Source organism: Mus musculus, chromosome 6 (genome assembly GCF_000001635.26).
Source record: "Mus musculus strain C57BL/6J chromosome 6, GRCm38.p6 C57BL/6J".
Taxonomy (NCBI): domain Eukaryota; kingdom Metazoa; phylum Chordata; class Mammalia; order Rodentia; family Muridae; genus Mus; species Mus musculus.
In genome coordinates this window covers 53,048,282-53,059,835 of record NC_000072.6, presented here as the reverse complement: position 1 = coordinate 53,059,835, position 11,554 = coordinate 53,048,282, and the positions used below count along the sequence as shown (strand labels likewise).

General features: G+C 41.4%; 1 protein-coding gene across 2 annotated transcripts in view; it reads left to right on the top strand.

Moving 5' to 3' along the window:
* Window positions 1-11,554, top strand: part of Jazf1 (JAZF zinc finger 1) — a 300,560-nt gene that overhangs the window by 8,789 nt on the left and 280,217 nt on the right. The window contains exon 2 of one of the 2 annotated variants that reach the window (XM_006505943.4): window positions 3,469-3,586. The exons of the other annotated variant lie outside the window; for it this stretch is intronic. Coding sequence (XP_006506006.1) covers window positions 3,553-3,586 — 34 coding nt within the window. The 5' untranslated portion in view covers window positions 3,469-3,552. The remainder of the gene's footprint in view (window positions 1-3,468; window positions 3,587-11,554) is intronic. 2 annotated transcript variants of the gene reach the window in all.

Here is an 11,554-nt window from a genome sequence, read left to right as displayed (position 1 = left end):
ACATGCACACACATACCACTGACACACGTGCACACAGCACAGACAGACATTCAGAAAGACACATAGACACACACACATACCCTGCAGATACATGCACATACAAAATAAAAATTTCTTCTTAAAGTAAGTGCTAGAAAGTTGAGATACTGCAGTCATTTTCACTATTTTTAAAAAGACCAGCTGCAAGCAGGGACCAGATAATGGATGCTTACATTAAGGATAAAATCTTTTGGCAGGAGACAGGTGTACTGTCTTGGGTCACTAAATGTATATCCTGCCTAGCATCAAAAAATATAAATAAATAAATAAATAAATAAAGAGAGAGAGAGAGAGAGAGAGAGAGAGAGAGAGAGAGAGAGAGAAAGAAAGAAAGAAAGAAAGAAAGAAAGACAGGCTTCTGATGGGGTAATTTTTTTTTTGGGGGGGGGTCTGGTTCACCCACTGACACCTGAAGGAAGAGGTTCTCAACCTGCGGGTTGTGACCCAGTTGAAGGTCTAATGACCCTTTCACAGGGGTTTCCTAAGACCATTGGGAAACACAGATATTTTACAATTCATAACAGTAGCAGGATTGCAGTTATGAAGTATCAAGGAAACTAATTTATGGGTAGGGTCATCATAGCAAGAAGGGTCACAGCATAAGGAAGGTTGAGAAGCACTGTCCTAAGGAAAGAGCTGTTGATTGTTTGCCAGTCTGCAACCGTGACCTTTCTAAGGTAGACCATATATGTGGGGATCGGTGGGAATACTATATGTACTATATACTATAATATATACTCAGCATATGTATGATATGTATAAATGGCATATATATTGCAGCTCATTTGTGGGAGATAAACTCAAAGACATAGTAGAGAGATTCATATATTCAGAAAAGTAGTACCTAAATATATACTGTTATTTACATATGCATATATGTGGGTAATATATAACAACATATATTGTATGTATATATGAATACTGATTTTCTATGTATTGCTATTGGTGGTCAGAACATATTTTCTGTTATGTTTTCTATCTACAGCTTTTTTCATTTTAAGTAGGCACTCAGGAGTATACACACTGTGATTGCTGGCTTTCACAGTTGGAAGTATCAGAGCACAGCGAGTACACATTTCTTTGTCCTTTCCTACTGTCTTAAGAAACTGAGCAAATAGTTTTTTTTTACTTATTCAGCTTACAACATGAGCTTCTACTTTAAGATATCACTGTATGGCATTTTTTTTTTTGTAACATCTGAATTGCTAACATCTCTACTCTTTGACTTTGGAGCTGCTAGTGAATAAATTAACTGATACTTGGACAGTTCAGCTGGACAGTTAGTCCTTGGACAAAGGCTGGTTCAGGGCCCAAGTAAGACAGCAGGAAAGCAGAAGATTTTTGTTACACTATTTATAACATCATTCTAATTAGAAATTGTGAACACTTTTTTTTTTATAATTTTCTTTTGTTACCTTAAAACTGCTGTTGACTGAAGGTTACATAGGAAGCAAAACTCCAGATAAAGTAAGACTGCTTATTATATCTGGCTTGTAATACAGGTATGTAGTATGTATATACACATAACATCTATATGTATGTGTGTCTAGGAATCCATATATCTATACGCACATATGTTTGTATGTGTGTATTGACACATGTGTTCTCATTCTCTAATTTTCTCCTTCCTTTTCTCTCCCTAACGTCAATGGCTGATGCCCATGATTGCGAGAATTACCCCACATGTTGTTTGTTTGTTTGTTTACTATTTCTTACCTCTAATGAGGTAACATGTATTTGAAAAGACCAGATATATACAGATAAGATAAATTCTATAGGGGTCACTCATAGGAACGTAATTATTGTTATGCTGATTCAAAGGAAGGCCTCTCCTTTCAATGCTGCATTTGCTCTGTGTGTGTGTGTGTGTGCATGCGTGTGTGCGTGCTCATGTGCGCATGCTAATAAGGAATATATTCCTAGGTCCATCTAGTACCGTTTGAAGCTCTGAAAAGTCCAACAATGTGTGTACCCATGCACTCACAGGATTGGACTTTGTTCAGTTTGAAAAAAGATTTTGACAAAACTCGCAATATTTTTCTGCATACAGCTTGTGATGTTTCTCCATAGGTTCAGTGATGTTGGAGTTGAGCGTGGTTTTGAGACATAACTAAGAAGGTGAACTAGGGATGCCTTTAGTTTGGCTTTGATGAGCGGTGTTGACACGGTTCATGGTATAATCTCATCCAGTTGTTTCCCTGGGCGTCCTCTAGGGAGAATTGCTTTCTAGGAGCTCCGCTCACTGCCCAGTTCCCCTGTGGCCCTTTCAAAGAGGCTTGGGTCCACGGTAGCATGGAAGCATCAACGTGAGCTGGGATATCTGTCATGGGGAATGGTTTGAAGTGTGGAGACAGAAGTCAGTCAGTAGATGTGTAAAAATCTAAATGGAAGGAGGGTTCTTAACCTTAGTTCAGTCAGGACAGAAGTTCCTCTCTATTAGGAATATACGTGATAATGCGAAGAAGCAATTATAAATGTACTTTTAAAGATTCTCAGTGTTTAATTGTCCTGGTTTATTTGGCATGAATGTACATAATAACAAAAAATGGTGACAGCAAAGTGTCACTTAATAAAAGAATGTGTGACATTAGTCCATGCATACAAACTGGAGATGTCTTAAGATTTTATGGCTTCTATGTGAAAGAGAGGCATTTGCAAATTTGACAACAATTGTAAGACTTGATATGACATTTCCAACAAAGATATATGAGGCTGAAAGTAATTCCTTTGAAATATTAATAATTGCAAATTGAATTTGATCACCTGTGCTTGAGGGAAGGCTGGTTTATCTTTCCACCTACAGAAAGTGATTTTAATGCAAATTATTGTCATGAAAATTCATGAGCATGCACAGCTTTAACAGAGATTAGCAATATGTCCGACTGTTAATATACATACAGGTTCTTTTGGGGGGATTTTGACTTTGTAATGTTTGGTACAACCAGTTTATAGAATTTTGTGTTTTCTTCTCATTTCTTGATCTGAATAATCAATTTCATAAAGGTTTTACATATGCAATATTATAATATTTTTCTACAAAGGAGGTCTAAAGTAGTAAGCTGCACAAAACTTGGATAATTCCCTAGGTTTTCAATTAGGGACTCACCTTGTCCTGGAAACTGTGTTATCTAATTACCCTCCCAACCCTTCCTGAGGCAGACACTCTGCCCATCATGTAAGAACTGCCTTCCAAATTGGAGCTTAATATGTTATCATACTACGTAATGCCATATCTGGTGAGATATGAACTAAGATGTTTTTGCTTGGTAAGATTATAGTAAAAATACTTTCCTTCATTACAGAAAATGTCTTTGTCTTACAAAGTTAATTATTATCGCCAGTCATCTTGTGTACCTTGTAGTGTCTGCCCCTGTCTGTCATGTGAGTGTTTCCCTTACTGTGTTCTCTGTTTCTCCCTCCGATATCCAGCTACCGCCTAGCGGACAGGGTCTTGTCATCTTCCTGTCCTCTTCTTCCAGAGATAGAAAGAGAACACCCATCAGCACTCTGGCTATGAAAAGAATGATTTACAAAGTGCCTTTGGATTGTGAGTAACATCTTTAAACTAGTCTCAGATGTATGCATAGGGTATGGGTTTGAATGTGTATACAAATACCAAATCGGTACAGGACAGTTTATATTTAGGGAATATGAAAGAGTGAAATGGAAATTAATTTTATTTTTATATTTTAAAATAAAAATTTGTGCCTTTTCCAGTTTGGGATAGTATGGAGTTGACTGGAATTATTTTAGCCTCTCTTACAATGTTTGGAACTCTGACACAAGCTGAGCCCAAGGGTATCTCCTCCCTCATTTTCTTGCTAAGCTATTTGGCATAAAGAAGGCTGGGGAGTGAGTAAAGGAAACTTGAACTGACATAGAAAACTGGATTTTGAATCCTGATCCTACCATTTCTGAGATCAAATTCTTAAACTTGAGAAGCTCTGACATCCTTTACAACTATTATTTATAAAGTGCCTTCTGGAAGTTTTCAGTATTTACTATGCAGCAGTATTTCTACTTGATGCAAGAGGGAACCAGGACACAGACCAAGTAACTAGCCCTAGGTACCTGTCAGTGGAGTGTTCAGGGAAGCAAGGACTGGTATCACCATGTATCCACTACTTGTTCTTTACAGCCTACATCATGGAATTCTGTAAAACACTTCTTCTTCTTCCCTCATAGAATCATGCTGTGGCATCTAAGTGTTCTTTCTGCTTCAGCCTCCTGGTCAGCCAGGACCACCGGTGTGTGCCATAGCACTTGGCTGGGTTTGCATTTAAGAGACCCAAGTGCCCGTACTGCACTAAGTAGGCATCTTGATGTCTGCAGTTTAATAGAAGGCTCTTCCATACCAAGATGCATCTCACAAAGACTTGATTTCCACTGGGAATGCTTTACGTAGCTAGGGAAATAGTTTGATTTTTCTATCTAGTAAAAAGGGTGTTCAAGTCTTCTGAGAGAAATTCTTGGGGGGGGGGGGGGCTGTGAACCCACATGTAGGAGTCTTCTCTTTATTCCTTTGTCAAGTAGTAGAAGTGCTCAGTATCCCCCTTTCTGCTTCACAAAATGGGCAAGAACCCATGGAAACCTCAGGGTATCACGTGGCAGCACATAGATTAGGTGTGTTAGCTTGGAGATGTTTTGTTGGTCGTTTCCTCTGCAGGAACTGGGCTGGAACTGGGCTGTGGATGGTTGTGGATGCTATTCTTAGACTGCAGACTAGCATGTGACCTTAGTAAAGCTGTGTACTTCTCTGAGATCCCAACATCTGTCTAGTAAGGATGGAAACAGGACTTACTTCTTACCATGAAGATTAAATAAAAATATGCACATAAAGGGCCTGCCAACTAGGAGCAGTCTATAAATGTTAATAGATGTGTTTATCCAGACTTTCAGCCTTCCTCCCAGCTCCACAAAGTCCTCAAACTCTTCCATCTTTATGTTTCTACAGTACAGCAGGAGAAATAAAGTCATCAAAATGACCCTATGTGCTTATGTCTCAGGTTAATCATTTTTATTTAGAGATCTTTTATAGACTTTGATCTCCTGGAGGTTGTGGATCGTGTTTGTATCAGTCATACTGAGTGGTCCTAGGAATCCATGGGATGTTAAAACTTCCATACAGAAACTGTAGTGGTTTTAAAGTGTGTCAACCTCAAGTTGGTGGTGTTTATGTAGTTTTAATTTGTTGAGATATTTGGTCAGGTGAGTAGCCATAAGATCATGCATTTGCAGGTTCTAGAGCGCTTAATTAAACTATTTATAAACAGAGAACAGCTTTTCTCCCTCTGCCGCTAAGCACTGGAAAAGTTGAAGACACTTTGTGTATTATTTGTTGTGAAAGGATTTGTGGGGCTTTTGTAAAGCCTCCAAGAGCAAACTCTTAGGTTAGCAAACTGTGCCCTCCCCTTAAGTGCCGTGCAGCTCTTTGATAAGAGTCTTGCAAATGTTACATCTTCAGATGCTGGAAGCTCCTCGGCAAATCCCCAGGACAGGCTGTATTAGAAACTCAGTGATAATCAAGGGGGGCACGCAGTGCAGAAACCGCTTTAAATGCCGTGCTAGACAATCATTTCCTACAGAAAGTATCCTCAGTCCTATAAAATATATGCCAGGAGTTTCCTCCATTTTAGAGTGTCCTGGGCTCTCACAGTCAGGCAGCTAGTCCAGGCTGTGTGACCTAGCAGTAGCTGACGAAGAAAGGATTTCCAACATTCCCTCTTACTCCTTTACTGTGGCATCTATATTTTGAAAGATCAAAAAAAAAAGTTGACTTAATAAGTATTAAATTATTTCATTTTGCTTTTTCCATGTTGCTTCATCTAAAGTCACAAATCTTTATTAGTAAATATTTGCTGAGTGCCAACTGTGTGGGCATTGTCTAGGATCTGAGGCTAGAGTAGTGAAATGCACACTAAAGTCCTTGGGCTTGTGGAAAAGTGGTTAAACAGTATAGTGAAGTAATGTTGAACAGTTGGAAGGTGAGGAGGCAGGGGCTGGGAGGACTGTCTGAAGTAAAGGGTGAGCTCTAGGATGCTGTGTTGGGAGGAAGCCATCCCTGAGGGGTCTCCATGGAGTAGTTGGTTTGAGTATGTACAGGGTGGTGGGGTGAAGAAGCCATGTGGTTATGGAGAGAGTCAGGACAGGGTGGGGTGGCATATAAAGGAAAGAAGGTAGCCTGGGCCTGCACATGTGGACCTGTGAGTCAGATGATGTCACCACATGGACTGAAAGCAAGACTACCCCCAACTGAGGATGTGGGACTTGATGTGGCTTCATTACTGTTAGACTATGGGCTTCTGTGTAACACTAGGTAGCTCATAGACTATTACCAAATTGAAAGCTATGGAGGGATCTGAGAAAAATAGAGTTGGTATTCCAATTTCCTTAAATGTAGCTTGCTTACTCTTTTTTTTTATAGGATCTATTTTTTGTTGTAAAAAATCTATAAATAAAAATGTTGACTAATTCATCTTACTGATTAAGTTCATTTGGCATTTTATTTAAAAGCAAGGGTGAAAATCTTGAATAGCTTTTACTGGCTCATTACAAGTGTGAGGAGTGAGAAACAGAAAATAAAGTAAGCTTGATTGACATATTAATTGATTACCACAGGACTGTGGTAGACCCTGAGCCTGAAGATACTGTTTCCTCATAGCTTGGCTCTTTCCGGAATTGAAAGGGAGTATTTAATGTAACTTTGTCACAAAGAAGAGTGAATACTTTTCCTCCCTCCAAATTAGCATCTTTAAGATGTAGCATAGATATTTTTCTGCCAAATAGCCTATCACTTCACCAAGACTATATGAGTCTACTCTGATTTTACTTGTCAGCCTCTTTGTTCGCGTAACTGGGAAGTAGTTGTTTGGGTGACAGGATGCACACACATAAGTGGAATTCAAGATAAAAATTAAAAATTATAATATTAGGTACATGTATCCATACCTGCAATCTAGTCTTTCAGTTAATATGGAATATCTTGTGACACATTGCAGTTTTGAAAATCACAAACTATTCCAAGGCTTCTGTCCCTGTGGCAAATTTGTGAACTAAATCAACTTACAAAAGGAAAGTCCGTATTTTGACTTAAGAGTTTCTGAGGATTAGCCCCATTGCATTGGACCTGTGGTGGTGTGGACCTTCATGGTGGGAGGACAGGGTAGAGGGGGCCTATTTCACCTCATGGCAGCCAGAAGCAAACAGACAGAGAGCCTGGTGTCCCAATATCTCCTTCAAGGGTATGGTGCAGTGACCCCCACTTATTTTTCTGGGTCTCTCTCAGAGGCTCCAACCCCTTTGAACACCATGTAAGCAAACGGCCAGTCCCCTGATGAGAGGCCTTTGGGAGGAATGACATGCCCAGAGGTAGCAAGCCTCCAACCCTCAGCACAGATGTATATGGTCTGCAGGGACAGAGGTTTGGCTGATCAAAGAAGATGCTCAGCTTTAGGCTGACCACCTAGAGCAGTATTCTCAATCTCCCTAGTGCTGTGACCTTTTAATACAGTTCTGCATGTTGTGGTGACCCACAACCATACATTGTTTCGTTGCTACCTCATAAGTGTGCTTTTGCTACTGTTATGAATTGTCAGATATATATTTGGAGATTGAGGGCTGACAAAGGGGTCGTGACCCACAGGTTGAGACCTGCTGCTTAAGTCTGCTCAGGTGTGTGCATTCTGGTACCTGGTTAAAGTGGCAGCTGCTACCAACGGTTTACTTTGCTTATTGTGGACGCCAGAACTCAAGATCCAAGGCAGACGATAGAAGTTTAAGGGCTTTCTTCTTGTCATGCCTATAACATTCTGTTGGCCAAATCAAGTTGTATGATCCATTGCAGAGTCACTAGGCCAAAGAAGTATATTTCTGCATGAAGGAAGAAGAGTATGAGTTGGTTGCTAACATCCTTTATCAGAAGTAGAAGAGACAAAAGGCATGTTGATATTAGTGTAGAGACACATTTTCTCCTAAAGTACAGGTAGCTGTTCCATCAGTGTCCCAGGGACCTTTAGAATCATACTCTGTAAATCCCCGGGAGACATAAATAAATGTTTTAGACGTGGGAGTTGAAACTTATAGAGGAGACAGCATTTGCATGGTTTTCAGTTGGCCATAAAAAATAAGGGAGCCCACTGTCTCTAGTCAGGGATGGCCCCTTTTCTATCCTAGGCTCTTAAGGATCCAAAGGTTTTCAGTTGGGTTGTCCTGTATGTTTTATTACTAACTCTTGAGTGGCTTGGAGGGCTGAGAAGTGAATCCTCACTGTAGTACCCACCTACTGCTGGGAGCTCAGTGATGGTTACTCTGCCTGGCTGGCTGTGCTCTTTGCTTTCCCCAGGCTAAGCCAGTACCAGGGGATGAGGATGCACTTCAAGCAGGGAGCCTCGCTTCTACATTTCCTCTGTGCTTTGCACCTTCATGTGCTGAGGGAACCGCCATTGCTGTCAAGTGTCCAGGGGTAGTAACATGATCTTGAGTAGCTAGATAGTTCATCGTTTTCACATGGGCAGAAGGAGGAATATGATAACTACCAGACAGAGCAGTTGTGAGGGTCACATGCCAGTGTCTATGTTGAATTCAGTGAGTGTTAGCTGATGAAGCCTTCATTGTTATTGGTTAGAGTAGATAACACATAACCATTTAAATTTTTGTTATTACATTAATTGTTGTTTCTTCTGACTAGAAGATGAGCCTTCTGAAACCTGGCCCATGGTTCCACATCTCACCATTGTGTCCCCTCTCTACAGTGGTGCTAAGCTTATAAGATAGATATTTAAACAGATATCAACTGCATAGTCTTCATTTTTACATTATCTACCAAGATGGCTCCAGACCCAAGACTCAGATGAGATGACTTCTGAAAACAGTGATCTAGTCCTTTTCCACTTTCACATTTTGCTTGAAATAAACACTTTGAAAACACTAATTTACAGGCTTTGAGTTATTTTTCTGTCTTCCATCTGATTAGACCACTTTATACATCTCTGACTTTGTTGTTGTATTGGAAGAATTGAAAGACATGGAAGAAAGATGAGCATGGTGGCTCACACCCATAGTCTGAGCATTTGGGGAGCTCAGGCAAGAAAGTCAAGAGTTCAAGGCCAGCCGTAGGTACATAGCATGTTCAAGACCAGTCTGAGATAGAGATGATCCTGCCATGAAAGGAAAAGAGAAAGAAGAGGGGTCATGGAGGCTTGGACAGAAGAGAAGGACAGAATGAAATATGGAAAGTGATCTTTAAGCACCACAGGGATATTTAAGGAATATGCCCCTCTATTTCCTTTGAGCTGCTTTTGTCAGTCTGTCTTCTTGGGCTGTGGCTATGAGGTTACTATTAGCATGTTTAGAGGCATTGTAAATTTTCAGTTAAGTCATGGTTTGCAGAAAGTGATCCTTTTGGCCTAAAAGGTTTATCTTTTCAGCTAACTATAGCAAATAAGCCCAACCTTGTATGGATTAATGGTTCAGGAAGTTTATGTTTCTTTCATATAGGGGTCTAGGGCAAGCTGCTGGGTTCATTCAGACCTTTGAGTTTTATCCATCTTCTTTCTCTGCTTCCCCAGACTGGCTTCTCCCCTCTGAGGTAAAAACTGATTTTACTTGGTCTTTTCCTGAACATGAACCTTTGTGCTCACCTGAGGGGTGAAGGACGAGTGGAGAGGAATCCATTTACGATGTGTATGGCCCAGGTGTGCACTCGTCCGCTAGTGATGACTTAATCGCAAGGATCCCTCCATGAGCCATAAGGGCTCTGGGCCTCGTGCTTCTATGGCTTGTGGGAAGGGAGGTAGGCGTGCTGGTAGATGGCTAACGAGTTCTTTCTTTGTAATAACAGACAAGTTTGCTTTAGAGAGCTTTACATTTGTTGATCAGCTAGCAATACTCTAGTAGTTTAAAGGAGCATGGAATGCATGAGTGGTACAGTAATAGGTAGTAGCTGGGATGCTTTACTGAACTGCATACGTACCAGTGACGTACAGCACAGCACAGCATAGGGCAGCACAGCACAGCACAGCACAGCACAGCACAGCACAGCACAGCGCAGCGCAGCGCAGCGCAGCGCAGCACAGCACAGCACAGCACAGCACAGCACAGCACAGCACAGCACAGCACAGCACAGCATAGCATAGCACAGCATAGCATGGAACAGCACAGCACAGCACAGGGCAGCACAGCACAGCGCAGCACAGCACAGCACAGCACAGGGCAGCACAGCACAGCACAGCACAGCACAGCACAGGGCAGCACAGCACAGCACAGGGCAGCACAGGGCAGCACAGCACAGCACAGCACAGCACAGCGCAGTGCAGCGCAGTGCAGCACAGCACAGCACAGCACAGCACAGCACAGCGCAGCACAGCACAGCACAGCGCAGCACAGCACAGCACAGGGCAGCACCTTAATTGTTGCTCACAAAAAATCTTCATGAGACATCCTGTTATTACCTGCATTTTATAGGTCAAGACACTGAAGCTAAAGAACCAGGTCTGCTTAACTCCAGAGTCTCCTCTGTGTTACCTTAGGGCAGATGAGAAGGGAGGAAACAATAGACAGAAACTGCTTCTTATTTGTGTTTAATAACTTCTTTGAGGACTACATATGTGAGGACTATGTGTCTATTACTCTGAGCCTCCCTTTACCCTCAGTTCCTATGTCTACAAATTCATGATCTTTTCTTCAGTTATCATTGTCATATGTACACACACACACACATCCTAGTGAGTGAGTCCATTTAGCTTTGCTCATATTTACATGTGTCCAGGGCTGACCACTTGGGATTGGACAACCCATGTGGGAGCTTGTCCCCAGAGGAGACTGATTCTCCCTCTCTCAGCAGACATTAACCCCTTGTAGCTCTAAAGAGGGAACCATAGGAATTTCTCCTGTCCACATTGGCATGTGAAATGGTACTATCATTATGCAGACCTTGTTCAGGCAACCATATGGTTGAGAGTTCATGGATGCAGCTTCCCTGTCATATATAGAAGACATTGTTTCACAGCAGATCTCCTGGCTCTCTGGCTCTTAAAATCTTTCTACCCTCTCTTCCATCAATTTCCCTGAGTCCTAGGTATAGGTGTAGCATTGGCAATGTATGCGTTTGGGTTGGTTACCTCATGCTCACTTATTCTCTGCATTTTGACTAGTTGTGGATCTCTGTTCTAGTGTCCATATATGTTGCTAAAAGAAACTTCTTTGATTAGGATTAGGAGCTACACTTCTGTAGATATACATAAGGTACACTTACAGATATAAGCTACACTCATATCCATACTTACCTATGGATCTAAGGCTAAATATTCAGAGTGCATTTAGACATTACATTGGTCTTAGAAAATGGCAGCTTTAGGCTCTCTCCGTTTTGTGACCTCCCCGGTCACAGGTAGTTGGCTATAGCCCTGCAGTGCCAGGCATAAATTCCCGTCTCTTGAATGGGCATTAGGTCTAGTTGGTCAGCTGTTGGTTACCCCCAAGCTAGACGTGCCACTGTCACACCATTGCAGATATCCTG